The sequence below is a fragment of the Oreochromis aureus genome, linkage group 14, assembly GCF_013358895.1.
Source record: "Oreochromis aureus strain Israel breed Guangdong linkage group 14, ZZ_aureus, whole genome shotgun sequence".
NCBI lineage: Eukaryota > Metazoa > Chordata > Actinopteri > Cichliformes > Cichlidae > Oreochromis > Oreochromis aureus.
This window is the reverse complement of record NC_052955.1, coordinates 18,926,293-18,948,417: the sequence shown is the minus strand read 5'-3', so window position 1 is coordinate 18,948,417 and position 22,125 is coordinate 18,926,293. Positions and strand designations below refer to the sequence as shown.

At 39.8% G+C, this 22,125-nt stretch overlaps 2 protein-coding genes across 7 annotated transcripts in view; both read right to left on the bottom strand.

Annotated features, from left to right (window-relative positions):
* Positions 1-299: 299 nt before the first annotated feature.
* gpr184 (G protein-coupled receptor 184) lies at positions 300-6,944 on the bottom strand. Of its 4 annotated transcripts, none has more exons than XM_031732845.2 (4): positions 6,579-6,944; positions 6,353-6,392; positions 6,172-6,273; positions 300-1,910 (listed from the first exon to the last, which is right to left on the bottom strand). In XM_031732845.2, exon 4 carries the CDS (start codon positions 1,866-1,868, stop codon positions 822-824), a length of 1,047 nt encoding a protein of 348 aa, XP_031588705.2. In that variant the 5' UTR covers positions 1,869-1,910; positions 6,172-6,273; positions 6,353-6,392; positions 6,579-6,944; the 3' UTR covers positions 300-821. The 4 variants fall into 4 exon arrangements, with proteins under 4 accessions (XP_031588705.2, XP_039478178.1, XP_031588702.1 ...); XM_039622244.1 differs by having other exon boundaries at positions 6,172-6,258; XM_031732842.2 differs by lacking the exon at positions 6,172-6,273.
* A 5,233-nt stretch (positions 6,945-12,177) lies between these two features.
* Positions 12,178-22,125, bottom strand: part of prkd2 (protein kinase D2) — a 31,493-nt gene continuing 21,545 nt past the window's right edge. For 2 of the 3 annotated variants that reach the window (XM_031732837.2, XM_031732838.2), the window contains 15 exons: positions 20,905-21,088; positions 20,728-20,799; positions 20,528-20,545; positions 20,209-20,368; positions 19,986-20,097; positions 19,222-19,299; positions 18,813-19,131; positions 18,632-18,684; positions 18,469-18,541; positions 17,314-17,420; positions 15,679-15,840; positions 15,334-15,432; positions 14,883-15,150; positions 14,394-14,479; positions 12,178-13,742 (listed from right to left, as the gene is read on the bottom strand). In XM_031732837.2, coding sequence (XP_031588697.1) covers positions 13,518-13,742; positions 14,394-14,479; positions 14,883-15,150; positions 15,334-15,432; positions 15,679-15,840; positions 17,314-17,420; positions 18,469-18,541; positions 18,632-18,684; positions 18,813-19,131; positions 19,222-19,299; positions 19,986-20,097; positions 20,209-20,368; positions 20,528-20,545; positions 20,728-20,799; positions 20,905-21,088 — 2,016 coding nt within the window. In that variant the 3' untranslated portion in view covers positions 12,178-13,517. The remainder of the gene's footprint in view (positions 13,743-14,393; positions 14,480-14,882; positions 15,151-15,333; positions 15,433-15,678; positions 15,841-17,313; positions 17,421-18,468; positions 18,542-18,631; positions 18,685-18,812; positions 19,132-19,221; positions 19,300-19,985; positions 20,098-20,208; positions 20,369-20,527; positions 20,546-20,727; positions 20,800-20,904; positions 21,089-22,125) is intronic. The other variant, XM_031732839.2, reaches the window with a different exon arrangement.

Genomic DNA, 22,125 nt, shown 5'->3' with positions numbered 1-22,125 from the left:
GAGGAAGCTGCTGTATAAATTGTGAACCAAGTAACAGCCATAATGTTGATTCAAAAGCTTCCTCTTTCAGTCTTTTTGCGGTCTTTCTTTCACTTTATTCTTTTTCTCCATTTCTGTCTCACACCCCTGACACACACTTATATACATCCATCATTATTGCCTTCCTTTTCAACTTGACACTTGTGAAGCACACAGCTGTGTTGCATTTATAATTATCTATATGTTTGATGGCGAAGACTAAGAGACTGGGTGTATGGGTTAATTGTTGCATACTGTCTGCGTGAAAAAAACTCTGAGCACCTGGACATAATACTGATTTATTTCTTGTTAAATATGTTAGACACTGGGCACACAAAGTTATGCTAATAAAGGCTTTGTATGGCATGCATTGGAGGTAATGCATATTTAACTATATCAGGGTTGCTCAGTCACGCTATGATTGCATAGATTGGACAAAAAAATACAAGTGCTCTTCAGTTGCTACAACAGAGTCTAAAAACAAAACCAGAAGTGGCTTCCACTGAAGAACTTGTGGGAGAGCAGAACCCGAGACTACAATCACATTAACCAGGACTGAGATGCATACATTATTCAGCTTCCTCCTAACACTGTGCATGATATAACATACAAATGTAACCACAAAGATTGCCTTTTATACATACACAAAACAACATACACAAGTGGGATGGAAATAATCCTGCTACTTAACTCATGAGAGGAAGACTTTATTTGAAAAAGCTGCCATGCAAAATCCTATATTTTGCCAATGCACACTCACACACATACAGTTGTACACTTGTCTATCACATATAGCTTATTATTCATATTAAATTAGTAGTCGTAGTAGTGGCAGCTTTTCCTCTTTTGTAAGCAGTTAGTGCACAGTCTTCTTGTCCTGTCCGTCTGCGGCTTCTCCAGGTTAGTTTGATCTGCTCCCAGACTCCGTTACTCACCAACACATACAGCACCGGGTCCACCACAGCATTCAAACTGGACAGTGCCAGCGTACAGGAGAAGACGAAGTGCATTTGTTCTTCAAACTTGCAGTAACTCCCATTGTTACTCGTATCAAAATTGTTGTTATAAAATACTAGTGAGCGTATGAGCAAAAGAATATGATATGGAGCAAAGCAAACTGAGAAGATCCCAATGACTCCAAAGGAGAGAAGACGGACCTTCCTCTTAGCCTGGGCGCTCAGGCCGGGACTTTGGCCCACAGTGGCTAGCACCCTCCAGTAGCTCACTGCCAGTACTAGCAGGGGTAGCAGGAAGCCAAAGCCTACTCTGAGCAAGTTGAATAGAGCAATAGGCTTCTCCAAGGGGTAGGTCTCATAACAACGGTCATTATTGTTGTTCTCATCATGGGCATCTTTGAGATTGTCAGAGACCAGCATTATGATGTGTATCACCACCACTACCGCATAAACTACGATACACTGCATCCAGGCGTAGCAAGACGTTCGGTGTGTCTTGAAGCGGAGTGGGTAACTGACCACCAGACAGCGGTCCAAAGAGATACAGCAAAGCAGGTAGATGCTGATATACATATTAGAGTAGTAGACAAAGCCAGCTACACTGCAGGACCAAGAACCTAGCATCCAGCGGTGGTCAAACCGGTAATAATTTATCCAAAGGGGCATAGTGATGACAAAAAGGATGTCAGAGATAGACAGGTTGAGCAGGAAGATTCCCAGGACATTTTTTTGCTTCACTTGTTGAATGATGGGGCCCAGGGTCAGTACATTGAAGATCAAACCAAAAACAAAGGCCAGTATGTAAACAGACATCAGAAAGTCACTGACAACACTCTCTCCAATCTTAACGCATGTTGAGTTGTTGCCTGTTTCTGGTTTTAAAGTGGAGTTCATGGTTCCTTTAGTTAGCTGGAACTCCCCTGGTTAAAAATTCACCTGCAAGACAAAAATACATTATTAAATCCCTGAAATTAAAATAAATACAGTAACAATTTGTATGGTAAATCAACTTCACCATAATACTTTAAAAACATATAATAGAGCTTGGATATTTTGTATCCCCTATTCTATTTCATGGTTGACTGAGCTCAAGAGATAAAAAATAATTTGGTTGTCCTGATGTTTCTCAATGTGAGATAGTTTGATTCTGCACACTATATGGTGTTCAGGCATAGTGTCGATGGGAGTCCTCCGCTTCCTAGTATGGGTTTAGTCATGCTGCCTGATGATAACAGTTTGCACCCACGGTTTTAATAGAAAGTGAAATTGCCAAAAGTCCCTGCCTCAGCTGCACTGTATGGAGAACACGTCATAAGGTAAGCTGTCGCTGTTGTGGAAACAGACAGCATTAAGGAACTGATACCTTTTAGATTAATTTGACGTAGAACTTTCTGCACTCGATCCCCTGAGCTGAGCACATTACTTATTGTTAATGCAACTTTTTATTAAATTATCTATAAATTGCTGCACTTATTCTCCTGCGTGGTCTAAGTTGCAGGCGAGGATCGCCCAGAATGTACAGGCAAACTGATCATTTGCATTTTACAGTAATCACAGATTAATACAGGTTACTTTTTGTTTCTCAGCACAATAAGAGCCTGCAATTCTGGGGGACAAAAAAGTTGGCAGTCATATAGTGAGTTGGACCAGTTATTTCCAGTTTAAATGTGACGTTACAAACAGTTGTGGACATGACGAAGGTAGTTGTTTACTGCAGCCTCAAGAATGAGTAATGTGAACTTCATGCACTCTATAAATGAATCAATTAATTCTCTCCCTGATTTAATCTGCAGATGCACCATCACACCTGGTCCATCACAGAGCTCTGAGTGTATTTCACGCCAGACACATCTTAAAGATTTGCGTAACCCAGCAGAGACAAGAATTTCAAAATGAATTTAATAATAATCCAGTAATACTTTCTGTTTCGAAAAGATAAAAGACGAAGAGCAGGTCAAATAATCTGCTGTGAGACTGGTTTTGTTATTTTGAGGTGAACCTTTCCTCTTTGAAGAAATCTGCTTTTCCATGAGAGTAAAGTTAGCAGTGCAGTTTCAGAGAGAAAATGAAACTATTCGACTGAACTTGGACATTTGAAAGGTGAGAGATTTGTGTGTGTGTAATACACTTTTTTTGGCCAAGCTAGCATAACCGCAAACAATGTGTTGTAGCTTACTGTGCAAGGAGTGTGTAGCTTGTAGCATGTGAGCTGCATTTTATTTCCCATAATATGGATTATCACATAATTTCTTTTATTTATTTGCTTTATGTTTTATCCTTATAAATTTGTAAATTGTTATGTTTGTTGTTGTTATTGCTTGTCTCTATGCTGCTGTGTACAGTGTCCTTGAGTGTTTTGAAAGGCGCTTTCTTACATAAAATGCATTATTATTATTATTATAATGCTAATGCTGGTACACTAACTAGCTTGGTTAAGAAGAAGCATAATTCACTGCACAGGACATGAACAGATTCCAGTTCTTACTGAAGGCCGTGTAAACTACCTCCTGGGGAAAAAAATAAAAGGCAGGCTGAGGCTGGACTAGGGCCTTCAAATTTAGAAAATCTTCTTTTGGGATGAAAGTTGTAAACTTACAAAAAAAAAGGGAAGAAATCTTGCGAATGGGGATATTTCAGCTTGTGCTAACCAGCTGAGCTTGTGCTAACCCTAGCACAAGGGGGGGGAGGGTTGCTCTATGACTGACAATATCATTGAAATGATAATGGAACACATTTGCATTTCCTGCTTTTTCAGTTTTTTATGTCCAGAAAAGATAACTAAAAAGCTACGATACTGATCGGTCTACCTATTTTGCAGACTGAGACAAGTATGGGGTGCAAACAATGCCTTTTGAACGGCGTAAGGACTTTTTTGAAATACAGATTTTCTAGATTTTTAAAAAAATATGATTTGGAGCACACATGTAGATGATCACTTGATACTAATTGTTTTTCTTCATGTCAATTTGTGATGTATGAAGTTGTCAATTTTGTTTGAAAAATTAGGTAGTATCCATAACAGTGCATAACTTAGCAAAACATTATTATTAACATTTAACAAAGTCAATTATGTATGACGTTTATATATCCCATACATATTATCCTGTAGGCATATCGATCAGTTGCATTACAGGCGTGTCGCATGAGTTTTGTGCAGCACGTTGCAGGCTTAACAGAAAATGACTTCCATCATAGGGCTTGCAACACATTAATGTGTATAAATGATAAATATTTTTATGTTTTACTCAATTATGCATCTCATTTATAAATATACAATTTTCAAAGTACTAATAAATAGATTTCACTCAACTTTCACTTATTAGAGTGCAGTTGTTTTCAATGAAATCCTACACATTTCATGTGGGACATGACCATCTCTTAACATAACAGACATAATTGTTTTCCAGTAATGCACAGCTTTTGGACTTTTGTCCCCCCGTTTTAATCTACTCTGTTTAATGTAAAAGCTAAAGAGTGACATGCTTAACTGTTACAGAAGAATACTATTCACGCGTTCTTGTTAATGTTTTAAATTCTGACACATTAATAAATAATATGAAACCTAAAAATGGTTTGAAATGTGTAGTCATAATTGATAACTAATGCATTAAAAATACAAAAGATGGTGCACAGCTAAAACAGTTTAGTGGTTTATTCGGGGTAATTTGGATTTCCTACAGCATGGCCATGTTTTGACTACAGATGCTAACAGTCCTGTTAAACAGACATGTTTAGATTCTGACTAAGAAGAATACATCTTTCCATTATCTCCTAAACCAGCATCGTAGAACTCTTTAGAGTCTTTACCCAGTTTCTGGGCAGACCGAGCATGAGTTCAGCTTGGTTCAAAACTAATTCTTCTTTGGGCAAGACACTTCACCCGTTGCCTACTGGTGGTGGTCAGAGGGCCCGGTGGCGCCAGTGTCCGGCAGCCTCGCCTCTGTCAGTGTGCCCCAGGGTGGCTGTGGCTACAGCGTAGCTTGCCATCACCAGTGTGTGAATGGGTGGATGACTGGGTGTGTAAAGCGCTTTGGGGTCCTTAGGGACTAGTAAAGCGCTATAGAAAGCCCATTTACCATAGGCTTTCTATTGGTCTGTGAAACTGTATCATCAGCCTTGAACCTTTTTTAAAATTTTTAGTTTATCACTGATCACTGTTTATCACAATAACTGAAGTATTTATTCATCTTTACACCATCAGTACAAACTTCACCGATTCATTGTGACGATTAAGGGGTTAATGTTTAGTTTGTGTTCCACCGAAAAAAACCCACATTAAAAAAACGGTACTATTTTACCAGGTAATGGAACCCATGGTTATCACGCTCTTCATAATGTAGACCGCAAGACTAAAATATTTTTGTACAGATATTTTATTCTTTCCATTTCCTGTATAAAATTTCAGCATTAGGAGATCAAACTTTGCTCGTTATTTCTGTGGCTTTCGCTGATATTTGTTTCCGCTCTTTGTTTTGTTCCCTCTCTCTCTTCCAGGCTTGACCCTGGTGTGTTTATAGGCTCGGGAAGCATCTAATGCTATTAACGTCCAGAAAACTCAATAATAGAGAAGCCATTTGGAGACAGACCGTCTTCGGAGAATGATAATGTGCGTCTGCACATGTGCCTGTGTGCAGGTGTGTTTGAAATGGGTTTGATTTAATGGATTATTCATAAAATGTTAAAAATGGGAGACTTATCGTGAGTGCATTATAGGAAGGTTTTCCTCATAAATCAAAAGTTTTCTAAAATATTTCAGTTGTTAGTCAGCACTTAGGATACTATGACTATCGACAAACAGGTATTCCCCTATTACAAAGATGAGAGTTTATCTCTAATGCCTGTAATGGTTAATTTGTCCTATTTGGGTCCTTCTTAAAAACAATACTTTTTTTTTCTTTTTTCCTCTTGCATACATCTTTTTGTTCTTTTGCTGTGTCTGTCAGTACATTTCAAATCCAAACAAACGACTACTTTGCACAGCTGGCCAGGGCTTTGTTCGCTCATTCCTTCCATCTGAGCCAACTATGTGTTTGTTAGTATTATGTGCTGAAGTAAATCTGGTTGTCATTAGAAATTGTCATAGTCAGTGAATTATTAAAAGAGCAGCATTTTAGCCTTATCTCTAAAGAGGGGGAATGTGGTGATTGTCAAATCCCCCCTTTTAAAACAAAAAGAAGAAATATGCGTTTTAACTTGCCTCCCTCATACCAAAGTGGTGTTTCAAAGGTATAGCAGTCCACAGTTTCTTCTTGCAGAGCAGTTTTCTGTTGCCCTCTCCAGCGTGCTGTGCTGACCACCGCTGGGAGAATTACAGAAAACATTCAACCCTCCAGAGAATCAACATTTCAAACCTAATTATTTTTACAATGGTTACTCACATCGCCTCAAGCATGCCATCTTTCCCTTGACAACAGTCCACTGGGGACAAAAGAAAACCCAGCATATGAAGTGCGGTTTCAAAATAAATGAATACCTTTACTACATTTAAGAACTTGGCAAACATAATAAAAGTTACCTTTGAAATTTTCCTTTTCTAGGGCAGTTTACAAAAGGTTTTACATAAATCTGGTTTCCAGAACTCCAGTCAGTAATGAATGACCTCACCTGTTGTTTGTTGATAGAAAGGTGTATCTTGTAGAAAGCTGTCCAGTGGGTGAAGAGTGTTAGACGCATTCCAGACCTGCTTCAGGTTCAGCAGAGTTCAGTCCAGGTCAGAAAAAAAGCTTCAGAAGAGACTTTTCAGAGCTGCTGACATGCAGCCAAGCCACTGCAGTTCCTCATGATCTCAAATGAATGCTGAGCCAGATCATTAACAGCCAATTCAATAGCTACAGATGCAAGAGGTTGTTTTTCTCTGTACTGTGTAGTTTGCTCTCGTTGCTAGTTCCCGTTGACACAGCTGAAATGTCAGTAAGAAGTGTGGAAGGGTGAAGTACAGAAAGGGGAAGACACACGTAGGAGGAGGGAGGTTTGCTTCTGCACACGTGCGTGCAGGAAGTGTTCAGGGCTGGGCAAAAATTAAACGGTTATAGAAAAGATATGAATCATGCGTTAATGACCCTCTGACAACAAAAGAAAAGTCCCCTCCCCCTCCTCTGACATTTAAGGGAAATTTGTCATTTATGGGTTGTGAACTGCTTAGCGTGTGTCCTGTCTTCCCCTTTTACTTTACAGTGAGTGTTTAAATTGCATCATTGTAGTTGTAGGTCTTAGTGGGTGTGTCATTCACTCCTCTTTTTGGCTTTTTGGTTTGAATGTCTTTTTCAGTTTGGCTAATCACTTTCAGGCTGGTTCAGTAGAAGAAAACCAAAATGCGTCAATCATGTCACTGTAAAACACGAAGAAGATAAAGAAGCTTGCCCTGTTTCAGGTGATGTGACCACTGGGTCTCAGCACTGTGTAGGTTTCAGGCGAGACTGTTCACATGTTTATAAATGGAATCTGTGACAAAACCCTGAGGTTGCCCTGGTTATGCGTTGAGTAACCATCAGTGTACAGATGTGAATGTTGTCGGCGAGAACACAATCCTGAAATGACGTTCAGAAAAAGGAAAGGGAAAGCAGATGATTATTGAAGAGGAAATGATAAATGTATGGAAATAAAATAGTCAAAAAGGGAATTTCCAGATACTCTGATTTTCCACCACCTGAAGTATTGTTTCTTCTTTCCTCTGAAGTGCTTTGATGTCATCCCCTTGTTCCATAAGTTCAGTTTTTTATCACTGCATTTCAGCAGAATACGAGTAAGAATGAGTACTTTTCTTTTTTATTGGTATTCTTTCTTTTAATTTTCTTCTCTAATAAACAAATGATTAAATAACATTAGATGAATGTATACAGTTTCCTGTTGAATTCAGGCCTTTACTGTCTGTCATTTCTAAGAGATCCAGCTTGTTGTCTGTAATGTAGTCTTACAGAGCTTACATTACTTAGCAACCACATTAATTGTGTATAAAAACTTTTTAAGTCCATGTTGGTAATCTAATATTTTACCAACCTATGCTACTAACCTATTTTTTCTTATGCTCAAATGTTATACTCAAATACAAAACAAGTTTATCTGTCACTGCTGTGGCTTTTACACATTTTCTTTAATGACTATGCCCTTGGTGCCATTAATGTGACGCCAAGAAGTTCAAGTGCTGTGAATATTTTTTTAAAAGTTGTTCATGTGGATATTAAATTTGTCAACTTCCCTTTTTCATTCCTTAGTATGACACTGACATATGGAAAATCCTTTGCTTTTTTGGGAAAAGAGAACAAGACAAAGCAGTGGGCATATGTTTGGTGCATTTCAGTTCCTTGTAACCGTTTCCTTGCCTCATTGTGTGCTTCACCTCCATCACCTCAAAGAAAATCATTTTTTAGGTCTATTGAATACATAGGAAACAAATGTTCTTGCTCTGTTGGTTTACCTGCTTTTGTTTGGTAACAAGCATCCAACTTGCGGTCACATGAAGCAGAGTCAGAGGGCATTAATGAGACAGAGCAGTCAACTATACAGGAAACAGCTGTGAGAGCGCAGAAGTGAAGAGCGGAAAGCATACAGTAAATTTTGCCATCATACATTTTCCATAAAAAGCGTTTAACAGATTATTTATCTCTTAAATTCCTGTTAAAAGTCATTTTAGAAAAACAGTCTTATGTAATGTAATATAAATACAGATATTGACATTTTATGATAATGGTAAGATTGCAAGTATTTCACACCTCCCAGTGGATTTTAAGCTTAGGGTTTAGCTTTTTTGCATGGCACAGTGGTGTGATATAGAAAGAGATTTAGTACCTTTTTGGTCATGCATCAACATGACAACCGGAAATGCTCTGCAATTTTCTGTAATTTTGCAAATTGCTTTACACAGTTGATCTATTGCCTTTCAAAATGCATTATGCCTAAGTGCAGGGGCAAACTCAGCAGCTGGTATAGCCTTTTAATGTACTTGATGGCCAAGCTGCAGGTCATCGGTTGTGCAGTCATACCAAGTGGAGGAAAGTGCAATCAGAATTTGTGATCATGTTACACAATCCCAAACAAAACATTTCCAGAGCTAATGATGGTTTGTGGGCTTAGTGCTCAGTGTTTACATGGATCGTTATCTCGAGAAGCACGAGATAACAAGAAAATGGAAATGACTGAAAAGCCTGGAAAACACTGATTACATAAGTTCACACTCCAACATCAGTTCTTATTTTGGTTGTGTAGCATTATCTAGAAATTCCACGTAAGTGCACTACTTTCTTTTGTATTTAAAGAAAACCTGATGTGGTTTCCAGATGAGGCGCAGCTATAAAATGAGAGTGCTAATTGCAATTGTTCTAGTAGTTGCGCTATAAATAAGATGACACTCTGAGTTATGAACGCTCCTGGTAACCTTTTGAGCACACAGCCAATTGAATTTTGAGGAAAAACAGCACTTTCTCCCACAGACTTCATTAATACAGATAACTTCTGTACAAGCCCGAGAGAAAATGGAATTGCACCCACTGGCTAAAATCAATTGGCATGCGTGTGCGTGCACCCCAAGCAGAGCTGCAGAACAAAACAGACTCCACTAAAGCTGACAAGAAATGAGCACTGGGAGGTCTCAGAGGTTTAGATGACAAAACGTGCTATGGAAATGAGTAATCAGTAGCTCTTTCCGTATGGAAGCGACGCTAATATAATAAAAGTTCAAAGATCACATTACACTTCTGAGTATTTATTAAAGTATCATGTTGCAATTATTGTTAATATTTTTCTTGGTTTTAAAAAAACAAAACCAAAAAGAACTATGTGGTGAGGCGTGGTCGGCGATGCCGTGTGGACGCACCTGCACGGCATCCACAATCACGCCCACCGTGTTTAAAAACACTGGGAAGCAGGGGTTGAGAAGAATTGCGGTGTGATGAATGTGTATTTAAAGATGGCTTCTTTATTGCACCACTCTATCACACCACAAACTAATCCTAAGGAAAACTGTCTATGGTAAAGACAATAGAGCACACTGATGAGAACTAGGTTACACGTTAATTCACAACCAACACATGGACAGACATTTTTGTGTTATATTAATCTGCAGCAGAAAGAAAATCCCTCCTGAATGCACTGTTTAGACAGTCACATACCTTCATTGAGCTCCTTATTAGGTACACTGTTCTAGCACTGCACTGGCCCCCCTTTTGCCTCCAAAGCCCTCATAAAAGATTCAACACGGTACTAGAATTTTTCCTCCGAAATTCCGAGCCATACAGACACGATAGCATCAAACAGTGATGTGAATCTCCTGTTCCACCACATTCCAAAGATGCTCTGCTGGATGGAAATCTGGTGATTGTAAAGGGCATTCGTGTACAGTGAACTCATCATCAGAACCCAGTTTGAGATTATTTGAGTTTTATGACAGTGTGTTATCCTGCTGGAGGCAGCCATCAGTTGATGGGAAATATACATTCCTATATGATACACTGTGGTCATATATGAATCAACATGGTGGACAATAGCACTCAGGCAGTCTGGGGAATTTAAAAGAAATGCTAATTTGGTACAGAGGGACCTAAAGTCAGCAAAGAAACCACCACCACCACCAGCAGTCTGACCAGTTCATAAAAGGAGGGATGGATCCGTGCTTACCATTTGAATGTTGCTGCAGAAATTAAGTCTCATAAGCAGGCACATTTTCCAATCTTTTATGATTCAGTTTTGGTAAGAAGTGTGAATTGTAGCATCAGTTTACTGTTCTTAGCTAATAGGAGTGGTACTGGGTGTTGTCTTCCGTTTTAAGGTTCAGCATGTCAGATGCTCTTCTGCATACCTTTTCCTTTTCTACATGAGCAGTCATATGAGTTACTGTTCACTTCCTGTCACGCTAAAACAGAATGACAATTCTCCTCTAACATCAACAAGCTATTTTCACACAGAGAACTGACACTCACTGGATATGTTCTCGTTTTCAGACCATCCTCTGTAACAACTAGAGATAATTGTGTGGGAAAACTGCAGCAGACCAGCAGTTTCTAAAACACTCAGGCTAGATACCAGAAACCATGTCACATTCTTCCCCATTTTTATGCTCCTTTTGACAGGTTGTCCTGACCATGTCTATGGGCCAAAATGCACTGGATTCCTGCCATCTGATTATTAACTCTGTTATATAATGAGCCAATCAGTTATTCCAGTGAGTGTGTGTGTATATAGACTGCTAAACCTAGTGCTTGCAGCTGAAAAGAACACTTTCATTTAAGAAGCACAAGCTCAGTAATGCCTGACTGCTTTTTGCTTTCAGTGGAAATCTTGAGTGAAAACCGAAATATTTTTAAGCCGTCTTCCACCTACTCTAACTAGACTGATATTGCTTGTCACAGATAAAGCTCAATAGAAATGTAATTTCTGGTGCCAGGTACATCTCTCTGGAGGTTTGGGCCTGTCTCTTTTGCTTACTAAGTGGAGGGCTCTACATGATAGTGCAAAAACAATGGGCTGGAAGATTGGAGCTGATGAGATAGAATGAAAGTTACCGACACTTGAAAGAAATAAAAGGAGAGAAGTAAAAAGAGAAAGCGTCTATCATCTGGCATTGTTTGATAATGACGATGGGTGTAGGGTAGGAGCAACAAGGGTGCACTTCCATTGACTGAAGAGTACTCATCTCACAATGGAAAAAAATTCAGCGTCTTTGCCTCCATTGCCACAGGGTCCTCTTGAGTCTCACTCAGACTGTGGGGTGTTACCAAAAAACAAAAAAAACAAAAAACTGTCTGTGCTTTGAGAGCTGGGAGTACTTTTTTGTGTGTCTCTGGTTACATGAATACCCAATTCCATCATAATTTTTTAGTCCATGTTGCCTACGTCTGTACGAAAGTACCAAGCAGCATTTTTTGGGGAAAAAAAATCTGCTCTTCTTTTGAGAGTAAAAGAAATAACAGCCTGTCAGGCTGTGAGTAGAAAACTAGTGGTGCAGAACAAGTCGTCCTTATTCTTTTGTTATGCTTTAAATGAAGCACGTCTTTTTACATAGAAAATCTAAGGCACGGTAATGGCCCTTGTTTTATAAATATATTAATAGGGAAAAAGCAAATAATCTGTATATGGCTGACAAATATTTTAGGACTAAATCCATATCTGCTCAGGCCTGTGTGCAATTTCTCAGGAAGCAGCTGAAAATGAGCAGGTCCCAGTTATGTACGCACGGACGTCACGTTAAATAAAACTTCCAAGACAAATACAATGCTGTAGAAGGTTTGTATTATCTAAAAGCCAGGATCATCCTTCAAACATGTTATACACAGTCTACACATATTTGACAGCTATATAAACTTCAGGTTATACATTCATAAAACAGACCAAAGTAACTACAGTATGTTCAATGATGAATCTAGATAATGCTACTTCACAGAAACATGTAACACATTGACATGAAAGGTAGTCAATACTTGTACTAAATAAGTTCTCCAAACTAGTTTAGTGACCCACACTGTCCACCCATGCACTTACATCACAGGGGAATGTCTGCTTTTGCTGAAAGATGCGTTCATTTATCCACTCATCATTAACGGTACAAATCATTTCAGTGACCTGCTTGACCTCAGACGGGTGACAACGGGTGATAACACAATAAAAAGCAATTTTCAGCAGTAGCTATGGAGAGTTGTCACCGATATACGAAATCTCACGGCTGAAAATTGCCTGGTCAGTGCAAGTATTAAACTACCCCCACACTAGTTCATTTAAACTCATAATGGCGTCTTTAATTACATATAATTTTCTAAAAGGCCATTGTGGCCGCAAACCTGTGGTAATTACTGGAGGATTTGCTGTCGCCAGATCGATACCTTTGGTTTTCACTATAGAACACGAATTTATGGGAATGCATTTGTGAATATAGATGGCTTTTCTCAGTGGACTCACTTCAGTAATTACCAGCACAGAGGAAGTCTTTTGTTGCTGTAAAGAGCTCCATCACTGAAAAGAGATTGAACTGAATTTTCTGTAATTCCAGTCAATCCCATTAAATTAATATATTAAAGAAAAAAAAAGAAGCCTCGCTTTGCTTTTAATTTTGTAAAGTTTCAGCTACTACTGTTTGTATAGCAAACTCTTTGATTCTTATCTGCACCTGTGATAGAAAAATGCCATTTCCTGGTTTACCCGGAGGCACGCTACACTGAGAGGGGGATGGAACATGCTGTTTTTCATTCCTCTGACAAATTTGGATTTACGGTTAACCCCGCAACTTTTATCTGTAAAGGCACCCTGAACAGCTGAACAGGGAATGTGAAATACAGTTGAGCAGTCTTTATCATAAAAGAAATTCAACAATTCAAAAGATGAAAGAGGACCAAGACGAGCAGAGTAAATGCTTTAAAGGTTTTCTTCGGGCTGGAGGAGAGAAATTGGATTTATAGCTGTAAAACTGAGTGCTCTCACGCAGCTCTAATCAGTCAGACACTTTTTTATAAAAACCACGATTCTTTGCAAGTGTGTCTTTTTAGAGTGCAAGGCCGCCATCCCCTTCTCCCGCTTCTTTCATCCTTCCTAAATGAGCGTGAGTCCTCTGCCTCTCTGTGGTCAGAGTATGCTGACCCTCTCTGTGAGACCTTGCATATCTGCATCCTCCCCGCCGTCCTCGTCATCGGAAGCCTGCGCCGGAGGAGGCGGCACAAAGTGAGCAGGGTATGGCAGAGTGTGTTCACAGGCGTACATCTGCCAGCGGCTGTCATCGCTCTCGTGGGTAATGTAACGTTCCCCGAGCTTAGTCTCCAGTTCCCGCAGGTCAAGCCATGTCTGATAGTCCTGGGAAATGACAAACAGGAATAAACACGGTGATGAAATCTGAGTGTCGGGAATCGCAAAGATTTGATCGCTATTGAAGGCGTTGGGTTTATCACACGCAAATGCATTTGTTTGCGCGAGCATATGTGCATGTGTGTACATAAGAACTAGAATGACCCTGAAATGATAAATTATGCTTTCAACCCACTCGTGGCTACCGTGACACTGAATATTAATTAATCCACTGACATTCTGGCAACAAAAAAAACAACAGCAACAGTGGCCTGTTTTTCCACCACTAAACATTTTGTTTTGAAGCAGGCATTTAAGAGCAGTGCAGTCAAAGAAAACACAATGTTTTTTAACTAATCCCCTTTCTGTTATGTTTTCAATGAAGTTAAAAACCTCCGGCCTTGAGCTGACCTTTCAACGCTTGGATTTGTGTGCATAGACCTCGGCTTTATTGTTGCAATTTTCTTTAAAAACAACAATTTTAAGGACTTAAATTGCTGCTCGGAAACTAAAGTTACTAGCATTTACAAATGAAAAGGGGGCCTTTTCCTGTATGTTTAACAGCCAATAATAATGGATAAAACATTGTAGGAACAATAGAGTGGAACAGTCATTCATTCATTCAAATGTGTGCCTGTGAGCAGTTTATTAATATAGTACCTGTAAGTATGAGTGGCTGAGACTTTTATCCACACTGTAGCGTTTCCTCATCTTAACTTGCAGCAGGTTGTTGATCAGGTCAATAGCTGGAAACAAACACATGCGGTTCAACAAAAAACAAATTTGAGGAAACCCCCCCCACATAAAATCATACCCTCTTATCTCTTATCATACCTTCTTTGTCTAGACACTAAACCCAAGTTTAGTTGAGGTAAAACTGCAGTGTAACTTATCATAGATCAGATTGGTTGCATTCTGCAAACAACATTCAGTACTAGTCACTCTTTGCTGCCCTTTCTCATATGCACTCACATGTTTTGTTTTTTGCTCCACTACTAGGCAAAACTGATGTTTGATAACAATTTTATATATTGTTTACAAAAACCAATGCAATAGCTTTTGCAAGTATTGCAAGTGTACATCAACGTCCATCTCAAGGTGTGTGCAATAGGAGAAATCTCCTCTAGCTGATTCCCACTCTGAGATTACCATCACTGGAGATCTGCTTCCAGGGATTAGGAGGATACATAAAGGCTGCGTTGTGGATCTGGTCATTGATATCTTCGTCTTCATTGAACGGGAATGTCCCGCTGAGGCTGACGTACATAATGACGCCGACTGACCACATGTCTAGTGAGCGGTTATAGCCCTGGTTTAACAGAACTTCTGGAGCCAGATAGGCAGGTGTGCCAACCACCGAACGACGGAATGACTTCTCTCCGATGATACGGGCAAAGCCAAAATCACACAACTTCACCTGAGAGAAGAAAACAGTCAAGAACAGAGACACATGACTGCGAGGCATCTGATAAAATAACTAAATGGCAGGAAATGTATACGAGCAAGTGCAGAAACCACATGTGTTGCAAACGAACTGGTTGGGCAAGTGTGTGTGTGTGTGTGTGTGTGTGTGTGTGTGTGTGTGTGTGTGTGTGTGTACCTGTGGGAAGGGATCGGCAGAGGCAAGTAGCACATTTTCAGGTTTTAGGTCACAGTGAACAATGTTCTTAAAGTGCAGATGCCTCAGAGCTGCAAGAATCTGCATGCACACCAACGTCATGTGCATACCCAAAACCATGGGACCAAGTTGATCCGAAACAAAAAACAAACAAAGCAAAGCTTCATTTTAGAATATGCAGAATGGTTCAGTAAATATTCACCATGACAGCAGAGGAAGCATACACCAAAACACTGCAGCATCAGAATGCCATTTTAGGCTTGTGGGCCTCTACTACGCAAGTAACCACAAGACCGCTATGGGACTTATTTCAAAACCCATACACACCTGCGTAATGAGAAACTTTGTGAGCCTCTCAGGCAATCTGCCTTTTTCGCTGGAGAGAATCATCTCCAGCATGTCACCGTGTAGTTTCTCCATGACCACAAACACTTTCTCTGGGGTTTCAAACATACATTCCAGGTTCACAATGCCCAGGTGACGTAAACTCTGAGAGATACAACAGAAGGGTGAGGGGATGTGAGGGGGAAGGTGGATGATAAGAAAAAATGTGCTGTGTGTAAAAAGATGAAATACCAGACATAAACTGTGATAGAGTGTGAATTCAAGAAGCAAATATAAATTGGGCAAGACAGGAAGAACGTCACAGGAGGGGATAAACAGAAGGGACCAGACCGTGACAACCAGACAGTAAACCACAGGAGAAGGAAGCAAAGAATAGAAAATTTATAAACTCAGTTTTGGCAAACAATATAGATATTCCACAGAAGTCACACATATGACATATGTTCCATAAATAACAATGACTGCGTAACTGCATTTGTGTAAAATGGCAAGTGGGTAACCACTTGAAGTTCAGACTGACTAGTGCACCACTACCTCCATCTGCTGGGGAAAAAACCCAAGCTAAAGAAAAGTTTGCCGCCCAAGAAGGTGAAATCAAACATACTTTGTTACTTTTTCAAAAAAATATATTTTAAACAGACAGTGTTGATGTGTAGTTTTTCACTGTCACATATTTGGGATGAATGAAAGTGTTAAATGTCTTAATTCTGTATGTAAACTTTCATTTTTGCTCTTGTTCAGAAGTTACGATCACAAAAGGAAAGGAAAAACAGTACCACTTATTTAAATACTGTCAATGACTGCGAGGTAAAATAATTACAAATTAATAATTTAAATAAGCAAAACTGATCTTTTTTAATAGTGGCTGGCTATTGTGATACTGCAAAGCACAGATTACTATTACATTATTACTGTCTCAATGTGTTTAATGGTAGTTTTTAATATTATAAATGTTTTTTACTTTCTTTCAGACATAATGAGCTTGGAAAGGAAGAATTTGGATTATGTTTTGTGGAGACGTTTCACCTCTCATCCAAAAGGCTTCTTCAGTTCTAAAACCAAACGGTGGAGAGTCCCAGGTATTTAAACCCTAGTGGGGGTCGTCCCTTAAGAGAGTCGTTGACCCACAATTAATCGTGCGAGTCATCACATGAGCCGAGGTGTAAAAAAAAAAAAAAAAGCTCCGTCATTGCCACCAAAGGTTTCGGGTAAAACCATCGTATCATGTGACCTGTTGAGATCACCTGATGCAGGTTGTGAGTGTGGTTTGAGGTGCCTGGGAAGGAATCTCAAGACTATTTTGGGTGGCTGACTGTTGGTGCAAAAAGGTGACCTCAGTAGGACAGTTGACCTCTTGGTCTCACAGTGGGTTCACCCAAAACCTTTGCTAGCAATGAACCCTGCCTTTTTTCCACACCTTGGCTCATTTAATGACTCACATGATTACAAGTGGTTTTAGAACCGAAATGGCTCTTGGATGAGAAGTGCAGTCGCTTTCTTTTCAAGCTTCTTAGACTACCATGACCTGTATGATTGAGAACCTACACAGACACTTTTAGACGTAATCATTACCATGATTTCTTCTGAGAGAAAATCCAGTGAAATGTGTGCGTTTACCTGCAGGATGGCCACCTCATTCCTCAGTTGGCTCTCTTGCTTGGTTGGAAAACGAAGCTTGTCGATGACTTTGACGGCCACGTCTCTCCCTGTCTTCCTGTGCTTTCCTGAAGGGAGTGTGTGCAAGTAACAGATTGTTTGAGACAGTAACCTGAATATACACACATGTACAATTTTTTGAGGACTCCATCCATAACATTGTGGCAGATCCCCCCCGCCCCCAACAACCACACACACATACACGCTTGTCTTTAAGATATCGCTTCAGTTCATTGAGGTTTGCTAAAAACCTCCTGAAATCCTGCCACTGCATTTCAGTCAGGTTGCCTTTTCTTCTTCAAACATTCTGTTGTTGATTTTGTGCTATGCTCAGGGTCATGTTGTATTAATCAGTCTCAGTCAAGCTTTAGAGCTTGGCCACATTACCTCAGTTTTGACTCTACAATACTTTGGTATACAGAGGAGATCACAATCAACTCAATAACTGCAAGGTGCCCAGGTTGTGTGGCTGCAAAACAACTCCAAATCATCACACCTCCACCTCGGTGCTTGACAGTTGGTATGAGCCGTTTGTGCTGTGTTTGGTTTTCACCAAACATGGTGCTGAGCATTATGGCCAAACATCTCCACTTTGGCTTTGTCTGTCTAATGGACATCGTTCCAGATTTCCTGTGGTTTGTTTAGATGCAACTTTGCAAACCTAAGCGGTGGTGCTTTCTTCTTTTTTTATACAGTTTTCCCCTGGCATCCCTTCCTAGCACACCATACTTGTTCAGTCTTTTCTAACTGTGTTGTCATAAACTTTAACATTTAAAATGCTAACTTGTGATACATATACGTTTATCTCTACACACACACAGATTTTTATTATTTATTTTTCTAACTTTTACTCTGGACTAATGCTGGCATGAGAAACATCACATGTAAAAACTGACTAAAGCAGTCCTCCTTAAGACCTGTAAACAGCCTATTATGTGTCAAATCAGGTCAACTTTAAAAACACATTTTAGCACAGTGCATGATTTGCAGAGGTTGTGAAATACAATCTTGCTTCTTGTTAGCTTCAAACTTTAGACACCACTGCTTCCAGCAAAGCACTTTAACCATCTAATCAATGGACTGATCAATTCCATTGTCGGATGTAGGTCTCCATACCTCCATACACTACTCCAAATTGCCCAGATCCAAGCACTTCATCAGCAAAAATCTGGTACACTGTGCCAATATCCTGTAGGGATGCAATATTTCATGCATAATGCTTAATGTATAATTGATGTAAATATTGACAGAAATTAGTTAATTTGACCACAAATCATACCACATTCTCTTGGATTTGACTGTTGGACACAGATATGCTGATAGAAGCTTGTCCTGAAAAAGAAAAACAGTGATAGGAACAAAGCATAGGTTATGCAGTGTAATAGTTCTAAATTATGTCTTTTTATCTTGGCGATACAATCTTCCACAAAACAATTTCATCAACCTGTTTCTCAACTTACTGTGAGGCGTATTCCCCTCAGCTGGCGGTGCGTCCTGAAAGATGACTGGCATAAGGGCCTGTCGAATGGCGCTCTCCCATGCTTTGGCCACCTCACGTCCGATGCCACTGTTTGGCGCCACCTGGCTTGGGGAGGGAGGTGTCTGTGGGACAGTCTGGGGATGACTTTGGGTCACAGAGGGGAGGGTGTTGGGATCCTCCCCTACAAAGTAGCACATAGTGGCTGTGATAAACTCAAAGCAGTGGGGATTGGTGCCTTGGGAGACGAGACTGAAGTTAGAAGCAGGACGCAACTCCAGGATCTCAGAAAGAGGGATCTCCTGCAGGTGAATAAATGAATGGGTTAGCAAAAGAAAAGGGCTGCACACTTTAAATAAATCTTAGCTTGTTAAGACAAAAGCTGTCATTACCTTGTAGTATTTGTTGGAGGTGTTATTCTGGAAAAGGATGATGCACTTACAGTCCAGACGCCAGTAGTGCCTCTTTCTCTGTTGGGGGTTGGAGTAGGGTGAGATGTTGGGATGGGACAACAAAAATGAGCGTGGTGTAGCGAGGACAGAGTATAATAGATAGGGCATGGACCGGGGGTAAATTTCAGGAATTAAAGGGGATGTCACCAAATGCCAAAGGAGAAGAAGGATGAGAAGGAATTTAAGCTACCAGATGAACAGGTGGGAATCGAGAGAAAAAAAAAAGTGCACGAAGAGTGTTAGTTCAGCCAGCCCGGGGGGAAAGAAACAAGGAAAAAACAAAACAAGTAATGAAAAGGCAAATAAATTGTCCTAAAAAGTCAAATATAGACTTTAGATCTTAAGAGAAAGAAGGCAGGAAATGGATTTTAGGTTGAAATTATTCCATCTGCTGAGTGCTGTAATGTTTTCAAGGAGCTTCAGCCTCATACACAGAAATATTACAGAAAAGGAAGCAATAAAAGCAGAGACCTCATCAAGGTGGAAATGGCTGCAAAACAAGCTGCTAGACGGAGAAAATAGATGTCTAGAAGGAATTTACTGCCATAAATCATAGAAGAGAAAGTGAAGAAAGTGAGTTTATGCATCTACAATAAATTTACTTAAGTCTCCAAGTGTTCCATTACTTTTCAGCAGAATTGCAGAGTGATTCATGTATAGTTTTAGAAAGAGGGCAGTACAGGAATCATGGGTAGTGTTTTTACCAGTGTGTCTTTATTGCTGTAGTGAACCATCCATCCTTCCTTTATAGCTGTGCTGGATCGACGGGTTGTTTGTCTCACAGACTGTACCACCCTCATTAAAGGGATGTAAACACTAGAAGGAAAAGGACAGCATTAAGGTGGTCAGCAGGTAAAATATGAGTTTAATTACATTTTTATCAGTCTGTCTATAATATTTTTAACAGGACTCCAAAACATCTCACACCTTTGATCTCCACTAGTTCCGTCCTGATTGTTGTCAGGTGAAAAGGAACCAGGGATGCTGCAGGCCTCGTCCGAGTCATCTATTGAAGACTTGTCAGAGCCGTCATATTCACTGCTAAAGTCCATTGGAACCTCAGGGTCCGCAGAGGGACTCAACATGTCTGAGCCAAAAAAACAAACAAGAGAAGGGGTTAAGTGCAGCTTAGCCTTAAATATACTATGAAACAAATGCTATTATCATTCTTCTGCCGTAACTTCTAATTCTAACATGCTATAGAAGCTAGTTGACTTTCATGCAAACCAACACCAAGAATACTTACCAGAGTTACTTCTGTTTTCTGAGAAGATAAAAAGATTAGTATAGTGAGTTTCGGAGCCGTTAGATAAAGTGTTTCAATACTCTCAATACTCTCAAGTAATCTAATTCTGACAATGGAAACGTGTTATCAAATCCATGCAGGGTTAACAGAGTTATATACACACACACACCACAAAAGCTAGTACATTCATCTTTACTCACCTCCAATGGTCTCCCCAAGGCAGTCATTAGGAACTTTGTATGCACATCGTTTGTGGCAGTTGAATTTACAATCTGAGAAGATTGCAGAAACAGTTTAGGTAAACCAGTAAGACCAGTGAGTATTCTGCATCTCACTGAAGCTCATACAAAGAAGACACTCTCTTCAGCTGCGCTCACCTTTGCACTGCAGACCCTGTCGGAAAAGTCCTCTAAGAAGCCTCTTGCAGTACTGGCACACCGTCGGTCGAGTGTATGAGTGAACAGCGAACGTGTGGGGCACCTTTACCTTGCTCATCAGCATCTTGTCGAGATGAACTGGTCGCCCCGTGTAAAAACGCCGGGCGTCGCTAGCTGTCCGTGGCTGGCAGAATAAAAAGGAAACAAATTTTTAGTGACACTAACGATTGCTGAGGTGCTTAAATCAAAACCTTTGGAAGCTATTCACCCTGTAGCCAAAGTAATTAATTACTTCATTTTTGCTTTATAGGCTCCTAACCTTAATTAATAACTGTTGATTTGATCAGTGAATTAGTCAGCAAACAGTGGAGTGACTCATCCCATCCCATCTACCCTCCTACAGCCCACATTATTTATGTAAACAGTAGAAGCAGTATTAAAGTGGCCATGAGGTAAAATGTGTGTGAGGTTTACCAGATTTGGACACTTGAAGCTGTGCTGTAAAACAGATTTGTTTGCAGTTCTAAGAGGCCCTAAATGAGCTTTCAGTCATTTCATTTAGCTAGCTAGGAAAAAAAAAAAAAAAAAAAAAAAAAAAACTGGTGAGGAAAAAAAAGGCAACTTAACAGATGCCAAATGTGAGGCCAGCACTAATTACTTTGAGGACCTGTAATCACTAACTTAAGAAAAAAGAAAAAAAACAACCCCAAAAAGAAAATAAATCAGCAGATGCTGCAGGTGTATATGGAATGATCCAGCTACTCACATCTAGAAATTACAGAGCCACACTGTTATGTTTTTTTAGCTCTCCCTATTCACAAAAGTCCCTTATAATCACTTTCTTTTTGCTCTGTTTTTGTTTTCAAACAACACCCAAGGGAAATATGTGACTCCTTAGCTGTTAAATGCGAAACTTTGTTCACCTTCGAGTCGCTGTGTATCAGTCTGTTCTTTGTTGTTGGACGGAGTGTTTACATTGTTTTCAGTTCCTTCTCTGAAAACATCTTCCTATTGTAACTAAATTTCCAGCTGAAAAGGGCTTAAAAAAAAAAAAAAAAAAAAAAAAAAACACCACAGGAAGCTGTAGTTTTGGGTGATAATTAACTCCTCATATGTTTATGATTTTATCTGGTACATCATATATATGCGTGTCCGTGTCAGCATGTACGTGTGTGCATGTGTGGTCTCTCCAATTAGTTGGCTTTCCTACTTCTTTTTAAA